The sequence below is a fragment of the Podarcis gaigeae genome (genome assembly GCF_964106915.1).
Source record: "Podarcis gaigeae genome assembly, chromosome: Z".
Classification (NCBI taxonomy): domain Eukaryota; kingdom Metazoa; phylum Chordata; class Lepidosauria; order Squamata; family Lacertidae; genus Podarcis; species Podarcis gaigeae.
Genome location: NC_139691.1, coordinates 30,244,115 through 30,271,017, shown reverse-complemented (window position 1 = coordinate 30,271,017; position 26,903 = coordinate 30,244,115). Strand labels below are relative to the sequence as shown.

The 26,903-nt window shown below is 43.5% G+C and overlaps 1 protein-coding gene across 8 annotated transcripts in view; it reads right to left on the bottom strand.

Moving 5' to 3' along the window:
- The window catches only part of LOC310836607 (connector enhancer of kinase suppressor of ras 2-like), a 310,451-nt gene that overhangs the window by 68,297 nt on the left and 215,251 nt on the right, over positions 1-26,903 (bottom strand). For all 8 annotated transcript variants that reach the window (XM_083722107.1, XM_083722108.1, XM_083722106.1 and 5 more), the window contains one exon: positions 26,439-26,692. In XM_083722107.1, the coding sequence (XP_083578233.1) occupies positions 26,439-26,692 (254 nt within the window). The remainder of the gene's footprint in view (positions 1-26,438; positions 26,693-26,903) is intronic.

The following is a 26,903-nucleotide window of genomic DNA, read 5'->3' as shown; positions in this document are numbered from 1 at the left end:
CCCTAAAACTGGCTTTTGTCTGCCAACTGGTTGTCCGTCTGTGATCTTGTCCAGACACTACCTGAGATGCTTTTGGCATCACGGAATGTTCAGGATCATTCTCATTGCTATAGGGAAGGGACTAATTAGGAGGAGGCTAAAAAACTGAGTAGTGAACATTCACAGAACCCTAGATGTGGATGTGTGTCCCCATCGACTCAAGGAATTCACCCAACCATGTGGCCTGTATGAACACTGCAATGTGAATTTGTATGTATACTCTGGTGCAAGTTTGCATCTGTATCAGCCATATGTGACTGCTTCCATGCACCAGTCTTCCTTGCTAGAGGAAGTGAGAGTAGCCAACTTTGGAACAGGTAAGCAGACTCAGGGAGAGTCTTCTGGGAAGAAAACAATTTGTAGAACATGTTAGGTATCCACAGACAATGTAAAAAGTGTGGAGTGTTTGGTTTTTCAAATTAGGAAAATGTTTCCCCCTGCCCCTTTCAAAGTTAAGCATGCAGGAAAATGATGTAGATTTTGAAGCCAGTCAAACAGCTTGAAAGCCCAGGCAGACATGCTCTAAAAATTGTCATACCATTTGTCTATTTGCAAACACTGGGGAAATGTGTGAACCATTTTAAAACTGCACCCTGGGACTTTTGCAAGTCAGCCGTTAGCAGTCACAACAGTGAATGGTAAGGCGCTTTGTTCCCCCGCCCCAAGATATGTTTTCAATATCGTAAGATTCTCGTGTGTAATAGCTGTTGCAGTTAGTTAATGTTGAGTGGGGCATATGGCTGAGAAGCATTGTGCACAATCCTAGAAATATTTCTGGAATTATGCAAGGGAACTTCTGATGTCTTCCCTGCAGTAATACAGTGGAGGGGGAGCTCAGCTCTGGGTTGCCATCTGCTGGAGCACCAGATAGCTTATGGACCCTTCTTGCTCTGGCAAGTGAACAAAGTGCTAATTGAGGCTTTCAATTTTGCAATGAGAAAAACCAGTGTACAGTAAGGCAGAGAAGGAGGGAAATAATCAAGCAGAGGGTCAATACATCTTTCCTCCCCCCACCCCATGGAGTTCCTCCTTCATACTCGCAGTTTAAATAGTGACTTTTTCACAAGATTGCTGGCATTCCCAGCTAAAAGCTAAAAGCTGCATTTCTGCTGGCTGAGTATCTTTTGTTAAAAGCTCAGTGTGTTTGGTTACCTCTTTAACCAGGAAATGATGCATAGAATCGAAGTTATGCAGATTCTAAGAAACTTGATATTGTTCTATGTACCACTGCTCTTTGATGTGTACATGTGTGTATATATAAAATAATAATGGATCAGTACTCTCCTTGGGTTCTTTACTGCAGGACCGCCAAGGCCCCTGGCCCTCAAAATGTGCTACTACACCACTAGCAAGTAGAAGTTTAGTGCCCCTGTAGCATGAGACAAATGGTTAACCACTTTGAGCTTGCTGAGGAAAGGCAGGGTTTCAAATATTCATGTGGGTTCCGTTTAAGAGCGGCAAGCAAAACAGATTGTAAGCAAGCTTCCCCCCGCCACAAAGTATATTAGATATGTTTATTGCCTGAATGTAAAATCGTGTAAACATCAACAGCACATTCCCTTTTTTATTTCATGCCGCTCAGCAGTCAGCAACAGAGCACATGCTCAGAATGCAGAAAGTCAGGGGCAGACTTTGGTAATATGGCACCCTGAGCGAGGACAAAATTTGGCCCCCTTTCTAAATATTTCTCATTTTCACGGTAATTCCTTATGGTACAGTTGCTTTTTAATGGATCTTCTCAGTAGGTGCACACAAACACACATGCACACACACCCCTCTCCAGATACAATGACATACAATTTGCAAAAATACAAAAGCATAAATAAACTGCAATGAATTAAAAGCTCCCCGAATATTAACATTCAGGAATGCTTTTATATCTAAAGATAATTATTATTTTAAAAGTTTACTTAACTCACAATTCTACCACACATCAGTTGCTCCATTCGCCATTTCAATAGCACCATTCACGAAACATTTGCATAGCCGTTACTCACAGCCATGCTAGAAACAGAATATGCCACTGGACTTGCCACAAATGTTCTCCAGTTTTCCTTATTTATTAGGTTTATGCAAAGATTTATGAATGTATAAAAAAGGGTGATCACAGCTACAGCCAATAAATACAAAACTGGGATCTGAATCCTTTGGGGATTGAGAACACACACACACACACACACACACACACACACACACACATTTTAAAAGGCTAGATTTAACTTTGTTTTAAACATTTCATTAATTGTATTCTTCCCATTTCCCTATTCTTCCTTGCTCTTCTACACAATCACCAACTCTTAGGCTTGATCATGTGGAAGTACCAAGCCCCCATTTCACAAGAGGTTAGGTGGTTAGGATATCATGGATTGTGAAGACCACAATTTCAATTCCACTACCTTTTTCTTTTTGAAAACTAGAAATGATTCCGGCTGCTGAACAAAAGAGTCTGCAGAGACTCCTCACTGGGACACTCCAAGAAGTGAAACTAAAGAGATAAAAGATGATTGCACCACAAATGTCTGCCCTGCTCAAACAAGCTCTTCTTAAAAATAGCTTGTATCATAGGGGTTAACCAAAGTCTTTCTTTATTTTTGGTAGCACAACAGCTCTGGGCAAGAAGCTTGTCTTGTTCTGAGCCAACATACACTCGTTCAAATTGTTATTCAATTTTTAGTTCAGGGTGGGATCAGTTTGCAGGTACAATGGGTTAATGCTAGGCACCAGAGATTCAACAACTTTAATAACTTCAATGGCTAGGCTGTGCTCCATGGAGACTGGATCTGCCACCTTCTTGGCACACCCCCCATGCTGCCTCTACTGCAGCCAGGAGGGGGAATGATGGAGTAGGACATCTTGATGAAGAGCACTCCAACTTGTAACATTTCTTTCTTACATAAATCCACATTTATACCACATAGAACAATGCTCTCTATCCATGTGAAATTTCCCAATGCTTTCCACCTTTGTGCGATCCTAACACAAGACACCATAGGTTATACGCAAGCCAACCTCGTACACCTCTAATGGGGCTGTATTTGGGTTTCAACACTGTGTCTTGAAAACAACAGGGTTTGGTAAAACAAGCCTTATGAGGAGTGGTTGAGGGAGCCACTGTGTGTGTTTAACCTGGGGAAGAGAAGACTGAGAGGTGATATGATAGCTGTTTTCAAATATCTGAAGGGAAGATGGAGCACAAGCTTGTTTTCTGCTGCTCTGGAGGGTAGGACTAGAACTAATGGATTCAAATCACAAGATGGGAGATTCTGACTGAATGTTAGGAAGAATGTTTCTGATAGCAAGAGCTGTTTGACTGTGAAATGGACTCCAGAAGGTGGTGGTAGTGGTGGACTTGAAATGAAGAGGATCTCAAATTTGCACCTTGAAACCAACAGCTTTGTGTTTGTTTATGACTGACATTTTTAAATATTTCACCTCTTTTTTTAGCACACACAAAAGTTAAAAGGAAGGGGGGTACACATCTGATACTGGTCATCAGATTTAATTACTCTGCAATGGAAGCTATGTTGTAGTGGTGATAAATATCAATTTAACCTGATTACTAATATGTTATTTAACAAAATCTATGAAATTGATATTTAATTAATGAAGGGTTGACACAGTAAACCCCACTTAGCTTGAGGAGTACTTCATCACTCAAGTAGTGCTGCTGAATCCAAAGGAATGGCAAGCACCACCGTCCTTCAAGATTTCTACACCAAGGCCCTTAATTATAATCATTTTTTGACATTACCTCCTGATATCATATTAATGGGCTGACGACACAGAGCACTTCATGTATTGCAGCCATTAATTTGCAATTCACGAGCTGTTTTAATTTGGAGGCATCTGCCGGAGAGACAGTCAAAATGTCTATACAAAACGAACAGCCTCTGCTAAAGTGTTTAGCAAGCTGAGGGTGAAAATAGATGCATATAAGATAATTAGTAAGAGCACCTCTCTGGATTCAAGCAGCTTTGAAGGTCTCATCCCATGTGCTGCTCCTGGCTGAGTAACAGGTTGCATTCCTTAGTCCAGGCATTTAATCTCAATACAGTGCATCTTGCAAAACCAGATTGTGAAAACCACAATTTAGGACCCAAACTATGGTTTCAGTTTGGACTATAACTTTGAGCAGGAACAGATGTGGAACATTTTGCCTGGTGGGCCACCCTGTGATGAGTGGGAGGTTAAAATCCTGCTTCTGTGGATAACAGGCAGATATAGCCAATGCAAAATTGAATCGAACTTACTCCACTCATCATAAAGTGATGATAGCTGACCGGCAAGTGGGTGTGTTTGGGGAAAGTGGAATTGGACCCCATGGTGGGCCAAGATCGGCCCAAGAGCCAGTGGCTCCCCACTCCCTGACCTCCTCCGCAACACCCTAGTCATCTGCTGGGTCATTGTTTACAGCTGAGTCTTCTGGGACATCTCCCTCCTCCCAAGCAGACACACCTGCTTTAAGAGACATCTGGTGTGAAGGCCTTCAGACCGCCAAGTGAGTGTTTCTGCGCACACTGGACTTTGCACCTTTACCCCTCTCCCAGCCTTGTGGTCTGGGAGTTGGAAGGGAGGAGAATCAAAGGTTGAGGCAGGGATCAGAGCATGCTTCAGCGGTTATCAGGGGCCCAGGAAATACATCCAAAAGACTAGGAACTTCTAGGGCCTTGCCCCTCTGGAGCAGATCTGGGGAGAGTGCATGATGTGTGCAGACTTTGGGGAGGGAGGGGGTCCAGTGGTACAAGTGGAAATCCTTGTGTTGAATGCCCCCACAAGGTAAATTTCAGAGCCTTGAGTGAGGGGAAATTGGGGCAGAGGTGATTGAGTAATGAAGAAGGGGTGCTTGCTTCTGAGAGTCCCCCCCCACCTTCCAGTGATGACACCCCTGCGAGATTAGCAGTTTAAAGCAGAGAGGGCGAAAGAGGCAGCTCGACAGCAGGCTTTGCAAACCATTCTGGATCCCTGGGAAAACAGGGAGAAAATTTAACCAGCACTCTGCATTTTCTTCTCAATCTCAAAGATAACTGCGTGATTGTAAATGCACGCATATTAGATCAGATTACTTTTGTAACGATGAGAAGGGATTTCCATGAAACTCTGACAGTCAGACATTGCAATCTGATCAAATAGGATTATCCGCTGCTGCCTCATAGCAATTTCACTGTGAAAAGAAAAGGGAAGGAGTGGGGAGAGAAACCCTATCTGGTTCAGATAATATACTCAGCAATGTTTCAAACCCCCCCCCCCCCAAGAAGAAAAAGCAATATATGGATTTCTTTCTTTTTTAAAAAAAAGGAAGCTGAATTCTGGAAAGACAGAGGTATTATGCACCCCAAGTTCTTATGTCTGGGAGTTCTCTGGATGGGGTTGCACTCCCATGATGTGGCCAGATGTGGCTTTTGGACTTACTTTAATTTCTCCTTCACCCCTAGTCAGCACTGAAGGCTAATCAAGAATACAGGCACACACCAGAGCTCAAGAAGACCTTGTTGTTCAAGCAAGGCTCAACTAGAATAGGGAGTTCCTGTCCAAGAGGATCCAATGGCCAGCCTGGCAGACGGAGTCAGTCCAGGGCTCAAAGATACTTCCCTAAGAAGATGCCACCTGCAGTTCAGTGAGAGCTGTTCAACAGTGGAACAGACTCAAGGTGGTGGATTCTCTTTCCTTGGAAGTTTTTAAGCAAAGGTTGGAAGGCCACCTAGTTGAAAGTCCTGCATTGCAGGGGGTTGGACTAGATATCTGGGGTCCCTTTCAACTCTACAATCCTGTGATTCTATTATTCAAATTCCGGGACCCATATTATCAAGGGACATGCAAATTAAATCAAGAGGTCTGAACTTGGCCCAGAAGCACATGGGCAACCATTGCAATTGGTTAGGAACTGGAGCTATATGCTGGTAGTATGACCTCACGAATTAGCCACCACATTTTGCACCAACTGGAGGCTTCCAGTCTAGGCCCGACATACAGCACGGATGGGAATCCTGTAGCTGAACATTTGGAGGGCCACAGTTTCCCCATCCATGTTCTACAGAAAATACACAAAAATGATTCACTTTGTATTCATTACTCAGATTGTTGTGCGATCAGTTTAACCTGCCAGTTGCCCCCCTTCTGCTTGCCTAACAAATGAATCAACAGCTTTTTCTCATCTTGTTCTCTGAAACTACGGTGTGAACGATCACTTGTTCAATTTCACTCACATCAATTTGCTGCCTATGAGACTCCTGACATGTTGAAACTTTCAAAGCTAACCTCTGCTTTAAAATCCATTGGCTTCCTGGGAAGAAAATATGTCAAGGAAATGCTTTCTAATGTTATGAGAAAATGGATTTTTGCCTTATTTGATGGGGAATGGGGGCAACCCTGGCTTCTTATTCACCAGCACAATCTACTCAGCTTTGCTGTCCTAATTTTCATACCCATAGTGCTAATACAAAACCTTGGTGTTTATCTAGTCCTAAATGAATAGAACCAAATTTAAGTGATACATCCCAACTGGCCAATTCTGTAGCGAATTCTCCTTTTGAAGTTCATTTAGGTCAGTGATAGAGTGTTTGAAATATTCTCCCACTGCTTTCTGAATGTTGCCATTTTCAATATGAGGTCTGCACCCATTTACGCTTTTATCATTCAAAACAATTTTGAATAGCTAACTATCGGCTCCCTCTCTCTTACTTACACGCTCTCTCCCTCTCTCTCTCTCTCTCACACACACACACACAGCAATTCATGCAGCCAGGAATGATTTGAATATTCCTGACAGGCACTGCAACCCATCATCATCAAGAAAGATGCTTGTTCAATACTATGGATGCTCCATGTAAGAATTTGTGGTACTCTATCTATTAGAGCTAGGTGCTGACCAGGATCATTAATCTTCCAACTTTACTGCTTTACCTTGGAAGGGTTGAAGGATTTCTCCTGGGAGCGATTCTGCTGTGGCTGTACCAGCCTCCATTTTTCTTAATTATTCCTCTTGTCATGTCTCTAATACATCTAAGAGGACAGAGGCAAATGTCCAGTCTCCTTTGCAGAGCAGAAATGTGTCTGGAATATGTTTCTCATCAGCAGCGTGTTATCACACAAACGTTACAGGTCATGTCATTATCTTCTAGCTTAACATTCAATAGGGTTTCCGAGTTCAAGCCGGGACTCTTGATCATTTTGCATGTGAATCAACACAAAATCCATCAAGGTCACACAAACACACTCTCCTTCTCTCTCTCCTCCCAACCGCCTCCCTGAGGTGTGCTGCCTGTGTGATTCAAAAACTGTCTAGGGATCAAAGGACATGGGTAATCTTTGCTTAGGAGCTGACACCTTTGATATACATGCTTTTTAATTCTGCTTGTATACAACAACACTCGCAACAACCTCCTGTGGAGAAATCTATTGCTTCAACTCTGGCACCAGACTATGGTATAAATGGTTGTGGGAAGTCAGTGCAGTGCATAGAAATATAAGCATAATTAAAATAGTGCAATCAAAATAAAGCTGGCATCATTGCAGAAATGCTGCAAAGACCATGTTTTGATGTTGAACCGCAAGGGTGGGCCAAATGATTTCTATTGACAGCACACACTTTTTAGGTAATCTGTCAAGGGTGCATGCTGACTATGGGTAGAGCCAAAGTCAGTGATGGGCAAGATTGCAGCAAAATGTGGGTGTGCCCACCCTACCCCTCCTTTCTGCCCAGCAGGCTGCTATTTCTGATAGTTGCTTGTGTAACCAAAGAAGTACAACCCCATGCACAAAAAAGAGATGTTAACCAACTTTGAGGGAACCCTGAGATTTGCAGAAATACACAAAATCTTTGGAAACAAAACGCAAAGGAAGAATCCCTTACCTTCCTCAAAAAACAACAGCCCAATGAGAACAAGGTTTGGTTAATGGCTAGAGAATGCTGACTGTTGATGGGAGGGTAACATGGACAATATTTTTCCTTTTATTTAACAAAATGTAGTGACCACATGGTTGTTAGAAAAGTGTAAGAAAAACATGAAATAAAACAGTGAAATTACCAATAAAAACAGGAATTTAAAACATTCAAAAGATGACTGAAATTAACAATAGCTAAAAAGGAATAAAACTCATGCAACTTCTACATGTTTGGGTAGGCTTGTCTAAACAAAAATGTTTTAAGCAAGCATCTGGCTGATATCAATAGGCAGGCAGTACCAAAGTCTGCCAAACTAAAAGATCAATCCCTTAGAACTGTGGAATGAGTATTATGTGGCACCTGTAACTATAAATAAAATCCTGAGCTCCACATAAATTAGGGGTCAGCAACTAGACAGCCCCTTACAATGGACCACATTCATCCACCCAAGCAGTGTTATCTGGCAGTTTGGCATAAATGAGAGATGTGAATGAGCAGTGGAGTTGGCAAAGGGCTCTAGGCAGCAGTACGCAGAGAGGAGGGGGATGTGTGTGGCCTTGGTGCACGAGGGGTGTGTGATTGTGGATGAGCTTACTCCTTGGTGAGAGGTAGAAGCAGCTGGGTGGTGAAGATATGTAAATCAACCTGGTTTTTCTCCAAGCTGCATCTATGGTGAAAGGATGAATGCAATTCATGAATGCATAGCCTGTGTAAAGGTAAAGGTAAAGGTACCCCTGCCCGTACGGGCCAGTCTTGACAGACTCTGGGATTGTGCGCCCATCTCACTTAAGAGGCCAGGGGCCAGCGCTGTCCGGGTCACGTGGCCAGCGTGACAAAGCTGCATCTAGCGAGCCAGAGCTGCACACGGAAACACCGTTTACCTTCCCGCTGGTAAGCGGTCCCTATTTATCTACTTGCACCCGGAGGTGCTTTCGAACTGCTAGGTTGGCAGGCGCTGGGACCGAGCAGCGGGAGCGCACCCCGCCGCAGGGATTTGAACCGCCGACCTTTCAATCGGCAAGTCCTAGGCGCTGAGGCTTTAACCCACAGCGCCACCTGCGTCCCAACCAAAACAGAGTATTTTACATCAGATCAAACATTCCTTGTCCACTTTGCTTCTCTTGGAGGAGCCAGAAGATCTGGTCAGGTCGTCCTGCTTGTGAAAAGCATGAACTTTGCCACAGCTCTACTTGGTTTCTAGGAGCAGAGCCTATTATTTGGGTGTGGTGGGTGACCACCAGTGAACCAGCCCCTGAGAGCTGAGAGCATTCTCTGTGGGTGATTGGTTGTGAATGGGCTTGCTCACAGGTGAGAGGTTCGAGGATTAAGGAAGGATTGCATGTGTGTGAGAGATGTGAGTTAACCCAACTTTAAGAGAGAGATAGAATGCTAGAGAGCCTCGTCAGTGGTGGGATCACAAATGCAACTCACAAATGCATATCCAGTGTGATTAGTGGGTACTGGGTTTTTCCTTTACTGTACTTCTGTTGTATCTTCATTTTGTGTTAATACACTACTCCTCACTTTGGGGCCTTGGGACCAAAAAGCGGTATGTAAACAAACCAGAGAACAACATAGCTACACAAACCTTTTCTGCAAGCAGTCTCCAGCAAAACTAGTTGCTGACCAGGGATATAAATGCTTCCACAACATCGATAACACATCCTTGCCCAAGGAAGAGAAAAGATTTGACTGTCTCAAGCGGTTACACTAATGCTTGCTGACAAGGTGTAAGCTGGCTACGAATATTAAATTCTAGGGCAAAGCTTTCATTTTAGGAAAAGGACAAAAAAAAGAAAGAAAAAACGCGACCAAGCGAGCCCTGCAACAAAATACTCCATTGTGAGAGCCTGCTTTCCAGGATTCCTGCCACTTCATTCCATTCCCACCTTCCACCCCCACAGCTATCAGCCACCATTCCATGGGCCACGGAGCATGCTCACTGCCCATTCAGTAGTAGGGAAGGAAGAAGACATCTTTCCCTATTCCGCCCTGTATCTGTCACATGCAGCACTGTTTCTGTCCTACTAGAGTTCATCTTCCACCCAAAATGGCATTATTTGTGTCATTATTCACTGTGACAATATTTATGTTATTAATTGCAAAAAATATGTAAATTACATAACCTACATTGTCACTACATTGCCCCATCCCATTCAGTTCAATGCAGAGAAAATGTCATGCAAATGGAAAGAAAGAGTAATCAATTATGCTTCATCTGGAGACTGAAAGTAGCAAAATACCAATTGTATTTGTTGGATTGATTTACATTCCAGATATGAAACCAATAATCAGTTTTGGAATTTCAACTCCCATTTCTGTTTTCGATGGAATTCTCTGACATCCCTATTCAGTAGTTTGGGGGTCCTAAACGTCTTACATGTTTTTTGTGGCATCAGCTTTTGTGCTGTAGAGTCCACTTCAGTATGTATGTGCTTGTTTCTTTTCAAAGGTGGCAATGAAAACTTCAGCCATGAATACTGTAACTTTTTTATAATAGTACAATATTAAAATATGAATGAAATACCCTGATATTCTTCTAAATGATGGTGGACTGGAAGCAAAACCATTCCAGTAAAACAGCCTTTGAAGAGAGGAGCCTCATCACTCAGTTCTGTCTCTGGCCTATAATTTATTCATATTTAGAGGCTAAATGATGTTCTTCTCATCGGCCTCTCCATTCTCACGTTATTAATTTTAGACATTGACAAATGTGTCCCATTTGGGTGGTTTAACTCTCTCCACTCCCTGTGTCCAATAATGAAGCAGTTTATTTTTTAGAATTTCCTATTGGGTCTACAAAAAAAGGAGGAGGACTGCTGTAAACTTGGCCCCAGCTAGTATGGCCTGGCCCAGGGTCAGAACAGGTGAGAACTGAGCAATAACTAAAGGACCATAGGTTCCCTATCCCAGTCCTAAAGTTGTATGTGAGTTGGCCAGCAAGGATGGGGAAGGCATAAAGGGATGGAAGAAAAGGTGGGAATACAAGTTCTTTGTCCAGCTCCCAAGCTCACTGCACAGCAAATGTGCACACCCATTTCAACAACAGCACAGAGGAAGGCTACGATCATTCCCTTTCTTCCCCAAAAAACTAAACCAGAGACTAAATTCTTTCTCTTGCTGTGTCTGAGTACAGCTTTATCAAATCTTAAAATTCAATCACATACATTTCAGGTCATATTACAGCCATAATTTATGGGCCTACATTCTGTTCAAAATTTAATATTCCAGTAGCTTATGAACAAAACCCAGTCGTCCAAAAATAGATTGACATATTATCTTCGTCAGAATCAAATGAAATTCATTAATGTGATCAATAACGGAGGACGAAGAAGAGCGAGAAAAGTACACATATGCCACTGGAGATAATACCACGGTGTCCTGCCAGGCTATATGACATTTTCTGGTGAACCACCTACTACTGGTCTAGGCCAACCTTGGTCTGATCCAGCAAGGAACTTGTTATATTCAGAAGCTTAGTCAGTTTAACACATAAAACAAATAAGCAAGAATGTATACTCAGGGTCACTTAACACACATTCATTGTCAGACCCTCCAAGGGTCCTTATTTTCCAGGGACGTCCCTGACTTAGAGAAGGTGTCTCAGTTTCTGATTTGATCCTGGAATGTCCCACTTTTTCTTAGAATGTCCCTATTTTCATTGGGGAAATGTTGGAAGGTGCGAAGTTATCTGACCCCCAATGTTTATTATGTTTATATATATGTTGACAGCTGCCCAGAGTGGCTGGGGCAACCAAGGTATAAATAGTAAAATTATTGTTATGGAATGGGACATCCCTATTTTCACTGGAGAAATTTTGGAGGGTATGCATTGTTCCTTAACTGCAAAGACAGCCTTTCTGAGAATGCATTCTAAAGCCCCATCCACACTGCACATTTAAAGCAGTATCATACCACTTTAAACAGTCTTGTCTCTCCCCAAAGAATCCTGAGACTTATAGTTTATTGAGCATGCTGAGAATTGTTAGGATGCCCTGTTTCCCCCACAGAGCTGTAATTCCCAGAATTCCCTGGCAAGAGGAATTCATTGTTAAACCATTGGCTATGGACTATGCCAGCTGAAGAAACACCTGAAGAGCCACAGGTTCCCTGTACCTGCTCAAAGGGTAGGCATTGCAAATTTTTGCAAGCTGTTCTGGGAGCCTTTTTGGCTAAAGAGTGGGCAAGAAGATAGATGACAGACAGACAGACAGACAGACAGACAGACAGAGGATGCAAACCTCTACATGCTTACAGAGGAGACATGTGGCAGGTTTTACAGCAATGCAAAAATACAGGACTGCACTGTAATGCTCCCAGCACAGCTGGCCTTAACTGGAAACTTTCTTGCTTACAATTAATCTAAATACAGGAAGTGAATTATACCCTGCCATCCCTGAGGATGCCCTTCCTGTGCAAGATTGGGAGCATGCATTAGAATGATGGACAAATGTCCATCTGCACCATTGTTTAGAAAAAATAAATCCACCCCTTGGCTGGTCAAATTAGCAGCTTTCGCAGGAAAGCTGTACTCTCTGAAAGGGTTTAATAGATGCTCTTGAGACTTCAGCAGGGCTTAGTCAAGAAGGTGGTGGGGGGTTGGGGTGGTGGTGGTTCTGTTTCTTTTACTCTGCAATGAAGGAATCACTGCCTTCATAACATAAAAATGCGTTTTGTACTTCAATAACCCTTTAATTTTCATTATGGAGATAAGGGATATTAGCTGTTAGAGAGAGTGCAATAAATAAGATTATTATCTTACATTTTTAATGATAAATGGAACCCAAGGTACAGTAAACAAAGATTAGGTGACATGAAATTCTATAGAGACAGCATGGTGTAATGGTCAGAGCATCAGACTAGACATGGGAAAGACCCAGATTCAAATCCCCACTTGGCCATGAATCCCATTAACCTTTGGCCAATCACTTAATCAGCCCAACCCACCTCACAGAGTTGCTCTGAGGATACAGTGGAAGAGGGGCCTCCTTGGGACAGAATGAAATAAACATATCTACTGTGCATTTTGGAAAGTAGTTTGTCGGTTTGCCTGTTTATCCTCTATAGATTTGGCTTCCTCTCAAGGTATCTTCACCAAACTCAGCACACAAGTTTTCCAAGGTGGAGGCATCAGTTTTCCCTGATGTTTGGACATCAGCTGCCATTTTGAAACAAAATGGTAGACCAAAATGTGACTTTGGTGTGACTTCACCTGATTTTTGGTGCAACAGGTGAAAACTCACAAATTACACAGTCCATTTAAAAATTACATATTTTGATTTTTAAAAGCTCCTAGGCAGTGCTGGGCATGAATAAGGAAAAAATAAATATCACAACTGTCATGGGCTCACTTGTGTACTCAACAGATGGAATAATAGTTCACCTTAATTAGCACCTAATAGTGCTAATAGTTCACCTTTGCTTGTAAATATGGTAGCAGTGACATTCAATTTTTTGAAATTTACTACAGTTGCTGGAGGGGTTTATTCTACACCAGGGGTGGATACCTTTTAAAGCTTGAAGGCCATATTTTCTCATGGTGAAACCTCTGAGGGCCACCTGCCATGGTAGGCATTAAGACAAAAGGGAGGGAAGGAACAGATGTGGCTCTTTGCACATGTTTGTACAGTAAGGCTATCTATCAATCTCTATCTATCTATCTATCATCTATCTATCTATCTATCTATCTATCTATCTATCTATCTATCTCTATCTATCATCTATCTATCTATATCTATCTATCTATCTATCTATCTATCTATCTATCTATCTAATCATCTCACATCTATCTATTCCATGCCAACGTCAACCACCCAACCACCCAGGCAAGCAAGAGGGATAATCACAATCAGTGCTATTTTCTGGGAAAAGAGGTGCTAGAACTTACCCTGAACTTTGTTCTTTCATAATGGCAATGCGCCTACCTGAGAGGTGCCAGAACTGAGTTCCAGTGAGTTCTGGCAGAAAAAAAGGACACATTTCATCCAGGCAAAAGCCCCTGACAAGGGCACGGTGTGGGGCTGGTGAAAGGTGTAGTTGGGTGTTGGGGAATGGAAAGAGTTAGATGGAGTCATGTTCAACTCCTGAGTCTGAGGTTCCCCATGCCTGTTCTACATCCTAATAGTCAATCTGAGAAATTTGCCTCCTCATACTCCAGAGCATGGAGTTCTGTTATTGCCATCTAGCCACAAGAATAGAATCAAAATATTAATGATGAATGGGTTTTTATCTAACTGTTTGTCTACAACAGAAGTCTGTGTGTCTGCCCACCTATCTCTGCCTGCCTATCCACTACAACCTGAAACTTCATTACAACCAATCCCCTTGGCTTTCACAGTGGCAAGACTGAAGCTTGGTTTTAATTTAATTGGGCAATGAGCTTCATGAGGTTAAATAGACCTTTTGATATCAGATCTGAGCAGAAGGCTTTTGATCTGTAAATCACAGAAGGCCTCAGCTTATGTTTGTAGTTAATTGCACTAATGTGAAAGGAGCTCCTGCCTATTGAAATTTGCCTTGCGAGATTAGGAGATCAAGGAGATCCATATCAGATTTCAAACCTGCTTCTTTTCTCAGATGGTGAAGGGCTGTGATTCTCTACAAGATGCTGTAACTCAAACAGTTGTGTTTATGATGCAAAAGCAAGGAAAGGTTCCGGGAACAACAGAATCTCTACAAATTCTCTGCAAACTCTACAAGTTTCAACCGTTACATTCATTATGCAAAAGTAAAGGTTTACACACACAGACACGCCCCCCTTTCCCATGGACCTTAGGGAGGAGGGTAAACAACAATAACAACAGTAGCAATAATAATAATGGAAGTCCCTGATCATCTGAATGGGGTCTAGAATATTAGCTGGAACAGCATTGCTTATAGTGAGCTAGGCTTCTGGGAGGCTGTTTTTCCAGTCATGCATCTCTGGTTCTCCAACACTGCATGCAGAGTATCAAGATAAGCGATTTATTGAGCTACCAATGTAAAGTGGTCCCATCTTCATCACTGATGCTGTTGTACTCTATTCACTTTTTCCACACGTCACACAAAAACATTTCTATTTCTTTTCCAAGCTTTGAAAATTAGAGATCCTTCATCCTAAGCATTTCCCCCTTTCACCCAGCAGCAATTTCAATGCCAGAAGGCTTAACTTATCTCTCGAGTTCAGTAAGCTGACGCTAAACCCATCATAAGATACAACAGAGACGTGCAGAATTTTGTGTGTGTGCTAGGCTAAAAATAAAAAGCTGCCTTTGAGGTTATTTTGTTTCTCCCCCTCACTAGTGGATAGTGGGGAGGGAGGAGACAAGTAGGAATGTTGCTTCCAGCAACAAACATTTTGCAATTCTTAAATTCCGTGCTGGGGAAGAAGAAAAACAGAAAAGGAGCAAAAGGAAGACAGGAAGTGAACAACAGGGCAAAGGTGGTGTTGGTGGTAGAGAGGCAGGGGAGAAAAGAAAAGGTGAACTCAGAAGAAGTGCATGTTTTGTTGCTTTGATTCTATATCAGGAGCAAGGTAAAAATAAAAATATGTTTGATGGGTGCATACTGGCAGTGATTTGGGACTGAAGTCTGACAAGTGTCCCAAATCTCCACTGGCACAAGAAAAAAGTTGTTCACACACTGTGTGGGAATGCCCTCACCCCCAACCCCAGGGTGGGCACAAAATGAGCGCAGGATAGCTCAGAGCAGGAGTCTCTTAAGCTCAAGGTCTTGGGTTCAAGATTCCTGCATTGCAGGGTGTTGGACTAGATGACCCTCGTGGTCCCTTCCAACTCAACAATATGAAGCCTGGAAGGGAGGCACAAGTTTCCAAGAAAGGGCCAAGAAGTGAGTAGGGGGTAGGCAAACCTGTCCATTTCACTTCCTCCTTTCCTCAGTCTTCCTCAGAATTTCCATTATCAGTCTGCAACCTTTTTTTTTAAAGCCCTCATGAAAAGTTGCCAGTATTTTAGCGCTGATTTGTTCTAATACCCATACCCTTTTATGCAATTTTGTGTAATATCCCCTATTTTTGCCAAGCAATGATCCCTAATACGATGTGTCGTTTTGTGTCCCCCCCCCCATTAATTTATGCATTTCCCTGCATGTCGCTTGGTGGGAGGACGATGTTGTAAAAATGTGAATTTCGAAGGATAGCTGTGCTTTGGTTCGTGCATTGTTTTGGAAAGTTTGAATTAAATAGCTTAGTTTTTAAACCTCCCATCCCCAAATTAGCAGAGCCAGGCATTTTTCGGACAGCAGTGGAGGCACATCTGAGGATGTCCACCCATCCTGGCAAAGCACACCTTTAGTTCAAGACCTGCTCCCCCTACCTGGGAAAATGCTTATGTGGGAGCAGTGCCTGTATCTGGGAAGCTGCCCAAGGTTTGAATTATGCACCTTGCCCTGCAGGGTGATGCTGTGTGGCTTTGTGGGAAATTTACAATTCTGAGCAGTTTTCTAGACCCAACCTCTGCTGCCAGATAAGCCCATGGTAGCTTCTTACATTCCAAGAATGATGGGTACTGATATTGGTTCTGACTCCATGTGTTGAACTCGCAGTTCTGTAGGCTGTAGGTTCCCCACAGGCTCTGCGCAGATCCCCTTCTCGAAATGTGGAAGCTGATTCCAGAAACAGTATGTCAGGTGAGTCCTGAAGTGGCCTGGGGAAGCATGCTATTTCTGGGACATACTATTTCTAGGTTGAAATGTCCTCCGGCTATGTTATGCCTTACCCTGAAAGGTGAGGGCTGGGCTGGCTTGAAGACCGCATGCTATTTCTGGGACATGCTCTATGTGAGATGTCCTCAGGCTGTGTACGTACGGCCTTGCCTAGCACCTAGTATAGCACTGGTAATTCTATTGAGTCTAGCATTCCTGAGGACTTTGAAGCATGCACAGGGAGACTTAGGTGCACTGAGAGGTCTTCCTAAGGAACAGAAAACCATGGAATGGCGTATCCTTGAAGACAGAATGACTGGCTGGCTGAAAACATGGAGCAGGAAAACTCCATACAGTAACCTTTTGTTGCATGCCCCATCTTCACGTTCCATCAAAGCAATTTTATACCACTTCAACAGCCATAACGTCACCCAAATAATCCTGGGGACTGTAATTTGTTAAGGGTGCTGAGTTGTCAGGAGACACCCGCTCCCCACAACAATTCCCTGCACAGACGTACAATTTTCAGAGTTCCCTGGGAGAGAGGAAGCATTGTTAATCCACTCTGAGAATTGTAGCTCTGTCATGATAACAGGGGTGTCTCTTAACAACTCACAAAACCCTTAATGAATTCCATGCCCTGGGATCTTTTGAGGGGAGACATGGCAATTCAAAGTGGCATGAATCTGCTTTAAACGTATTGTGAAGATGGGGCCTGAGAGTGCATTGCAGCAGCTAGACCTCACTTTATTTGGTGTGGTATTTTACAGTGATGCCTTCCAAAATGATATTTATTAGTCCTATTTAGGGCAGGATGTAAAACCAAGGGAAACGCCCCCCCCAACCTTCCTAGCAAAGATGGCAAGACCTTTAAATTGCCTTTACGACTTTGTAGTGAAAAGGGTCATGACTCCTGACATTAATATTCCAGTTAGTCCAGTGTTGCACAACAGCATCGAACCTGGGCATCCGGCCAACATTGCATTAGTTAAAGACACCATTTAATGAAGCAAAGTTTGCATCCTTAAAGCAATTTATGAAATTGCTTCACATGTTTTAATTTTAGGTTTCGATTCCACACCACTTCCTAAACATTTATTTTAAAAGATGGTTCTGTGTAATTATCAGCTTTGTATTATTATTTTTTTACTCCAAGTCTAATACATCCAGTAGCTACTTGCATATAACAAATCTTCCAAACTCATGCTGTGAGGAAGAAATGAAGCAGTAGCATAAATTACGCCGTGTGCGCGAATCTTAATTAAAGCACTTGAACAGGAATGCACAGCCCTATTTCACTAGCACGCTGGCAGAACTAAGGGCCAAGCAAAAGTTAAGATGGTGGGCCTGGTTATAGGTGCCAACTTGAATAAAATATGGGGGGGCAGGTAAGCCCTGCCCCACATAATTGATCACATGACATTGTGCATGCAACATGGCAATGCCCATCAACTTTGGGGAGTCCCAGTCCCCTCAAATATTTTATTGGGAGAAGGCCAAGGCCCCTTGGCCCCTAGGAGTTGGGTCCTATGAAGATAGGGGTGGGGTACTGGATCCCTCCATTAACCACTCCCCCTCTCCCAAGATCTGTAGCAAGGGGGGGTGAAGGAGAGAAGCAGTGGGACATGGTTATGCACTCTTAAGAGTTTATCTGCACCATGCATTTAAAGCACTTTCAGTGCACATCTGATGCACAGTCCTGTCCCCCCTGCAAACGTTCTCCAATTTTACTCATAGTTTCCAGCCCCAAACTCTGCTAATGTTAGGGGAGTTCACTTATCACTATTAGGCAACCCTCTTCCATGCATTTCTATCCCCCACCCTCAAAACCATGCCTTTCCTCTGCACTCAGCCTTCAGGCTCTACTGATACTGTACGTCTCCAGGGAAGGAAGCCTAACACACTCCAGGGGACTGGCATTTGTGGAGATGCATAGAGGATCCAGCACAGTACAAGAGAGACTACAGAAACACTCTAAAATAATTCAGCAGAAGTCAGCTTCCTCAGCAAGGAAGTGCAAAGAAGGGGGGGGGGAGCCTCGCTTCCCCACCCTCAGTCAAGTCCAGCTGAGCAATTAGCCTCTCCCAGGCCATAACTTCAAGAACAGTAGAAGCAGCTGGGAAGGGAGAAGAAAAATTCAGGGGTTTAAAAAATAGTAATTTTTAAAGTTGTGCGTCTTTGTTTCTCAGTTTGATCCTTTTATATTGTTTTTTATGTACTGTGGAATTTTATGCATTGTTACTTGTAGTTATATTTATTGATCATAGTTTAGTAATTATTTTTTGTTAATTGTTAAGAGCGAATTCTTGTTTAATTAGCATTTGCCGATGTTCTGAGAGTTAATTTTGCTGTGTACTATTATAGTCCAATAGATAATTGAATATTACTTTATTTGTTATGTTGTTCTGTTTTAAAGTTTTGTATTATTGTGACTTTTTTTGTATTGAACCAGGTTATTATAAGATGTACTGTCTTTGTTGTGTATTTTGTTGCTGCAAACCGCCTTGTGTATCGCAGTACAGAAAGGCAGTACATAAATTAAAAGTGAAATGAAACCTTTAGTTTGCTCCTCACACGCAGAAAGCATGAGCCAGTGGCAGTCTGAGGAATGCCGCTCTAATGATCCAGAAAACAAATCCTGTATGACTTCACAGTCAATAGGCTTACCGTTCCATGTAGCACAAAATGTGCCAAGAAGCAAGTAAGAAAATAGAAGACCAGGTGGAAGACAGGGGCTGGGGCTTTCTCACCTCCTGAGCTGGTAGGTTGATTTTGCTTTTTACATTGCTATACAGTAGTACCTCAGGTTACATACGCTTCAGGTTACATATGCTTCAGGTTACATACTCCGCTAACCCAGAAATAGTACCTCAGGTTAAGAACTTTGCTTCAGGATGAGAACAGAAATCGCGCAGCGGCGGTGGGAGGCCCCATTAGCTAAAGTGATGCTTCAGGTTAAGAACAGTTTCAGGTTAAGAACAAACCTCCAGAACGAATTAAGTACGTAACCAGAGGTACCACTGTACATTTAAAGCCCTCAAGGTCTGAATCCACACAGGCCAAAACTTCCTGAGTGCTACCGGCAAAGCAGAATATATGCCAGGTTAGATCAAATAAACCAGAAACACCATGGGCACGAATTCAGTCTTGCAATGCTATGTATCTACCTAAATTGCTATTTTAAACTCACCTCCCCCCCCCCCCCCGGCGCAAGGTAGAAAATATGATTTCCAAAATGCGCTCAACAGTTGCTCTTAACCAACTGCTGTAAATTTTATTTCTTCAGTGCTTCCCTCCCATTATGCTATCATCCTGGTTTTGGCTACCAACCGTACATTTCTCACGGCTGCTGTAATGAAAACAGTAATTTCAAGAAATGCCCAACTGTGAAAGAGCCGAGGACAGGTTGAAAAGAAACTCAGCTGGAATACACAGGCTTTTTTAGCAGGCATTTCCCCTTACTAACTGCTGTCAATATAAAATGCCAGACTCTGAGCAATTGCTTTGCTGAAAAACACTTTAGTGCAAGTAGCTGACGTGGTTTCGTGGTGGTTCATATTGTCAATTAAAAACCTGTGCTCAAATAAGGATGAATCCAATGTCCTGAAACACAATCCTTTGTTGAACATTTGATAGGAAGATGACCCAAGAACTGGTTGACCTCTGTTATTTATTAAGAAGTATTTATAAACTATCTTTTAACTCAAGGACCTTCCAGAAGTCCTTTTCATTGTGCATTCATGATTATTTTTGCTCATGGTGGTATTCGAAGCCGTTTGACGCAATCTGGCTTTCAATAATACCATTTGCGCTTGTAAAAGGTTTGGGCAAGGACATACTGCTGCTTAGTTTCCTATTGACGCATGTCCCTGAGCTTCTTGCTGAAAACCCTGTACCTTTTCATGCCACAAAATGTTCTGGGTTATTGTTGTTGTTCAGCGCGGACACTGAGATCCAGCTCCAAGGGCCTTCTGGTGGTTCCCTCACTTAGAAAAGTAAAGTTACAGGGAACCAGGCAGAGGGCCTTCTCAATAGTTGTGCCTGCCCTGTGGAATGCTGCATAAAATAGCACCAATCTAGGAAAACAGCACTGATGATAATGATCATGAGGATTCTTCATGCTGCTTTTGTCCAGATGGCAATAATGTGATAGCTTTAGGGAGACATCACATTTAATAAAGTTGAGTGATGTTCGGATAGTCCAGTAAAAATCCACCACTAATGCACTATTTTGTCAATCACATGTTGCAGATTAAGCCCACAAAAAGGAGTCCTAAATGAGTTTAAAATATAGCTTCCCTCCAAAATATCTGGGAGGCCATTGGATACTGTGGACCTTCTTTGAGAAATGGGTTTCTGGGGGCATGTCAAAAATGTATTGGGGAGCTGCTAGATCCATCCAATTTCCTAAACATACTTCCAAAGTGAAATGGAAACTTTGCCAGTCCTGGAGATGCCATAGTTATTTCCCCTTCCACTGGATCCAATGGGAGGAGATAATTTTAAAAAGAAAGAAAGAAAAGGAATTGGTGAGGGACGCAAAGGTAAAAAGCCACCTTTACCTTCTGCTTTAGCCAGAACAAGCCTGGTGGGGCTTTGGGAGTAGCAGTCCCTCCACCACAGGCTTTCCCTACACCCAGCCACCAGAGAATTGCTTTGTAAAACAGACAGGAACAATAGCTAGCAGTACAATCCTATAATATCTACTTGAAAGTCAGTCTTACTTAAGTGAGACTGCTCAATGCTTATTTTGCAGTTTTAGGCAACAGTCTAAGATAGTTTTATTCACCCAGGCTTTTAGACTGCAGCCCTATGTTACAGCTTAAAGTTGCTACCTAAAACTCAACAAAGTAGGCACCTGGGCACAGCTGGCCCAAGACGTTTGGTGCCTGAGGGCTAGGCATATAAGAAGGCATCGTTTTCCATTCCACTCTGCATTTGTTGCATGCAGCACTATTCCATTCCGCTGCAGTTCATGTTTTGCTACAAAAAAAAAAAAGCAACGCGTTATTCACGTTGCTGTCAACTGTGGCAAAATTACATAATCCACGCAATTAATTACGTAAATCACATTTTCATTGTGTTAGTCCACCCATTCATTCCAATGCAAAGGAAACACAATGCATAAGGGGTGGAAGACATAATCAATTACATATTGTTTGCAGACTGAAGGCAACAACAATGGGGAATACCAACTGTATTCATGGGATTGATTTTTTTAAAATCCTGGAAACAGGACAAATAAGCACTGGCAATTTCCACTCCATTTCTGTTTCATTCTGAATTCTCAGATATCCCTGCCTAAGGCAGACAAGAGGTTCCATCCCGTTCCATATTTAGCAAAATGGCCTGGCGGTTCAATCTTACTTCAGCATTGCCAATAGGACAATAGTCCTCTGTTGCATCTGAAATTTCCTCTTCTACACCATACAGCTCTTAGGGACGCGGGTAGTGCTGTGGGTAAAACCTCACTGCCTAGGACTTGCCGATCGCATGGTCGGCGGTTCGAATCCCCACGGTGGGGTGAGTTCCTGTCTTTCGGTCCCAGCTCCTGCCCACCTAGCAGTTTGAAAGCACCCCTAAGTGCAAGTAGATAAATAGGTAAGGTAGGAAGGTATACGGTGTTTCTGTGTGCTGCGCTGGTGCGGGCTCACCAGTGCAGCTTCGTCACGCTGGCCACGTGACCCGGAAGTGTCTCCGGACAGCGCTAGCCCCCGGCCCCTTAAGTGAGATGGGCGCACAACCCTAGAGTCGGACACGACTGGCCTGTACGGGCAGGGGTACCTTTACCTTTACCTTACACCATACAGCTACTAAAGGTGCGGAAACCCTGTCATCTTTTGTGCCTGACCAACCTAATTATAATCGTTCAGGCAAGAGGAACTACCAAGGACTAAATCTTCAACCCATAACCATATGAGAAAGTTATCCAAAGGGAGGAAAAGAAAGTTAACTACAGTGAAAGTTGGTGCGCGCTGGGAACTGGTAGGGCAGAAAGCAGAAAGGCCAGAAGGAAGGGGAGCAAGAGCAAATGGCCGGAGAAGCTAGAGACTATGACAGGGAGAACCAACAACTAACTCTGGTTTTATCCCCATCTTCCCTGCTGAATTCTAAAATAGTGATATAGACTAAGGAGGAAGCCGACAATCAGTGCCATTCTGTAGACTGGTTGTAAAAAGGAGGTAGGCAGGGAGGCTGGCTGGCTAGGGGCAAACTAAGTTGGCAGGGCAAACTTGCCCTAATGAATCGGTCTCTACTATACAGGGGTATTTTACTGGTTATGTCTCTCTGCTGGTAGAAGTGAGTGTCATTGCCTTCCTACTCCCATCATGGGCTTCCCAGAATAATCTTTCTGACCACTGTGTGAAACAGGATGGTGGAACAGACTGATGCTTCATTTGATCCAGCAACACTGTTGACATTTACTTATGGAGTATTTTATGTGTGGGAGCATTAGAAGATTTGATTATATTCCAACTATACTTTGGAGCATCATGAGAGGCTCCTGCTGTATGAACCCAGTATCAGAGGAAGAAGCCAACCAACCAAGAGCCTGCAATTCTGGGGAAAGGAGGGGTGTGGCCCTCTGGATGTTGTTGGGACTACAGCTCCCATCATTCCTGGTAAGGTTACCCTGGTAATGTTACCCAGGGATGGTTACCCATGCTATGATGGCTAGATGTGAGGCAAAAGACAAAAGGAAATGTGACAAGTGTGATAGCGTAGCTGCACACTGCAGCAGAAAGTAAAGAAGGAAAATAGGAACCATCATTTTCTGTTGCATATTCATGCTCGTAGATATTGTGGTCTTAAAACTAAATGCCTTTTGTTTACTGGGACTAATGAAGTATAACAAAGCTGAATTCTGGCGCATAACAGCTTAATTTTGTCTCAGGGGTTATCATTTTGAGTAGCTTCAGGAGTGTGTGTGTGTGTGTGTGTGTGTGCTGTCAGAAATTCACATGCACAGAATACATTCAGTGGGAGCGCTTCAAGGGACATAAACGGAAATTTTGGTGAAGCAGGTGGAGATAGTTGAGTGCAGGTGTTTTTTTTAGGGGGAAGAAATATAAGCCACAGTAACACACACAAAATGCACTAGGAATTTTGCTATGGTGACTCTGAAACCTCTGTCCAGGGGTTGGTTAAACTGCCTTATTCTCATAGAAAAAGCTAAGAGTCTCTGGCTGTGGTTGGCTTGGCTGTTTATAAATGCAAAGCGGGCCTAGGATTCTAATGTGGCCTCCACACAACGCACCATGTCTGGGATCTACATTGAGGGTAGAGATGGTGTGTCTCCAGCACATGACAGAAGCTGCACAACCAAGATGCACGCTTTTGTCAGCAGAGAATTCCACGTCAGTGGCTGCCACAGAGAAAGATCTCTCTCCTGGGTCAACATTCCTCACACTTCTGTGAGGAAGCCCCAAGAGGGCTTCCAGCAGTGGCACATCCAAGTGGAATCCCAGACATGATGGTTAGGAGTCAGCATGCATGGGCAGCTCAAGCTCTCTTCCCCTGCTTGCCACATGCCCAAAGGTTGTGAGAATATGCCTTAAGTCATCTTCAGGAGAATGCTATAAATTTACCCAGTAACTTTAAAAGAAGGAAGGTGGCCAGTTTTGAACAGGAACCATATGGGAAATCCACAGGAGCTACTGAAATTTATCTACACCTCTCTTCTGGAGTCAATGTACAATAACTGTCATGAACTGGCTGGGCGAAGAAGAGTGGTGGGAGGCACCCGCCAGGGAACCCCCCAGAAGAAAGCTCAGAGCCAGGGGATTGGTGGGGAGAGGTCAGAGGCAGAAGATTGGGAGGAGCTTCTGGATGCAACATGGTTTAGTGAGCAGGAAGAGCCTGTGACAGGGAGCAGTTCAGGCTGAAGCAGAGGAGGAGGGTCAAGGGACTGCAAAAGAATTCCAGGAGTCTTCCTCTCCTGCTGTGACAAACACCCCTCACTATGGTCTCGGAGAACTTGCAGAGTAATAAGAAGAGCAGAACAGAGGCCAGAGGTGTGCAGGTGCAGTTCGAGATTGCTTAGGAAACATCTGGGAGAGGAGGAGACTTAGAGAGGGCAGAAACCTTCAGTCCTGGCAACGGCTCCATAGGAAGTGTTGATGAGACCACTAGGCTGAGTTGTATGTTCATTTCTTTGAGTAAACAGTTAACTTCACTGACCACATAGATCTGCTTCCTTTATTGATGCCCTGCATCTGACTCCAGCCCTGACAATAGCACAACAGAACACTGAAGCCTGGAATAAGTTACAAGCTTCTTTTCAATCCATGCTTCCTCACTTTCTGACACAGTATGCCAGTTCATTATCACAAGGCTCACCAAACGGTACTAACCCTTCTACCAACAAGATCGCTGCTATATAAACCCGACACAGAGGCTTCGAAGATTTGTGACACCTTTGGAGCAGTTAAATCAAACTTGTAAATTGCAATGATGAGCTTGAAGCCAGCGTTATGATTTCCCTGTCGCTCTTCCAGTGACATGATTGCCTCATCGCCATGATGGATTGACTGGGTCCTCTTCCTGCAATGCATTTGTATAAATCTATTCCCCCCCCCCCCGAGTCTTTTCTGACCCAGAAAGATTATCACAGAGCAAGCAAGGGCGAAGGAAACTCCAGCCTTTGTTAGAGATTGTCACTGTTTGCTAAAAATACTCTAGTAAGAGCCAGTGTCTCATTTCAGAGACAATAAAACGAGACTTCTTCCTCAGGTATACATCCTGCCTGGTTTGAGACTTTAAACAACAGCCGAGTTAATATAGTAAGGCAGAAAACACACAGCTGTGCAGGAAACCTTAAGCTACCAAGATCTAGAAAATAATTCTGTTGTGTTTTTGTTTGTTTGTTTGATTTTAAATGGTGCTCTGGCATGAGCAGAGGGACGCGGGTGGCACTGTGGGTTAAACCACAGAGCCTAGGAATTGCCGATCAGAAGGTCGCAGTTCGAATTCCCGTGATGGGGTGAGCTCCCGTTGCTCAGTCCCAGCTCCTGCCAACCTAGCAGTTCAAAAGCATGTCAAAGTGCAAGTAGATAAATAGGTACTGCTCCGGCGGGAAGGTAAAGGGTTTTTCCGTGTGCTGCTCTGGTTCGCCAGAAGCGGCTTAGTCATGCTGGCCACATGACCCGGAAGCTGTACGCTGGCTCCCTCGGCCAGTAAAGCAAGATGAGCGCAGCAACCCCAGAGTCGGCCACAACTGGACCTAATGGTCAGGGGTCCCTTTACCTTTACTGGCATGAGCAAGTGCAGAGTCATCTTGGAGGGAGGGAGGGAGGGCCAAAGGTTTGGTCACTGTGATGCAGGTCACACCCACATTTAAAGCACATGACTTTCCCCAAAGAAGCCTGGAAAATGTGGTTGACCTCTCACAGAGCTACAATTCTCTTTTAAAAAACAAACTGATGCAACCTCAGCCTAACCAATCTCACAGACCCCCCTAGAGGATAAAATGCGAAGAGATAGCTCCATATATGCTGAGCTGAGCTCGTCGGAGAAAGGGTGGGATGCAAACATGACAGTTTATAAGGCCCCCAGTGGGCTACCACATGAATCTGTCTTGAGCCTTAAGATGAGCGTCACAGGCCTCACTCTCTGGCTCATCATTAGCAAATATTCAGTTGGTAAATATGAGGAACATGGATGCCTTGGTGGTGGTACCACATTTGTGGAACTTTCTCCTCAGGAAGATGTGACAAGCCGAAAGGGTATATATACATATGTTTATATGTATACATATATGTATACATGTATAGATGACTATATATATATAGTCATCTCAGGTCCATCTTCTTGGCTCATCCCATCTCGTTGGCACAAACCAAACCACAAAAATCAAATGTACGTTAAGGAATCTTACGTGATAAAGTGGAACAGTGTTGCTCTCAGCTAAGGAGAAATTCAAGGCATCTTGCTGTCCGGATTCAAGCCGTACATTTATAGAAGAGGTCAACATGGATGGGCTTATGGGATAGTTGGGGCTGCCACTGTTCTTGCCCTTTTTCCTTGACCTGCGACCCGTATCCCGCTTGTTGTCCTTCTGGGTCAATGGCTCTTCCTGGATCACCAATATTTTGTCATCACTCAGGTATCGCAGGAGTGAATTCTCAGAGTCTGTTATGGGGTGAAGGAGAAAAAATGAGGAAGAAGAAGCTAAAGAAGGTAGCAAGCTTTGGTTCAATGCTGATGGAAACTCAAACATACTTTTGTGACCAGGAGTGGGGTGGGGATACATAAGGAGAAGCCCCAAGCAGCTTCTTTCTTGATGCCTTTAACGTGACATTTTCAGGGGAACCCACAAGCCACAATGGTTCGCACAACTGCA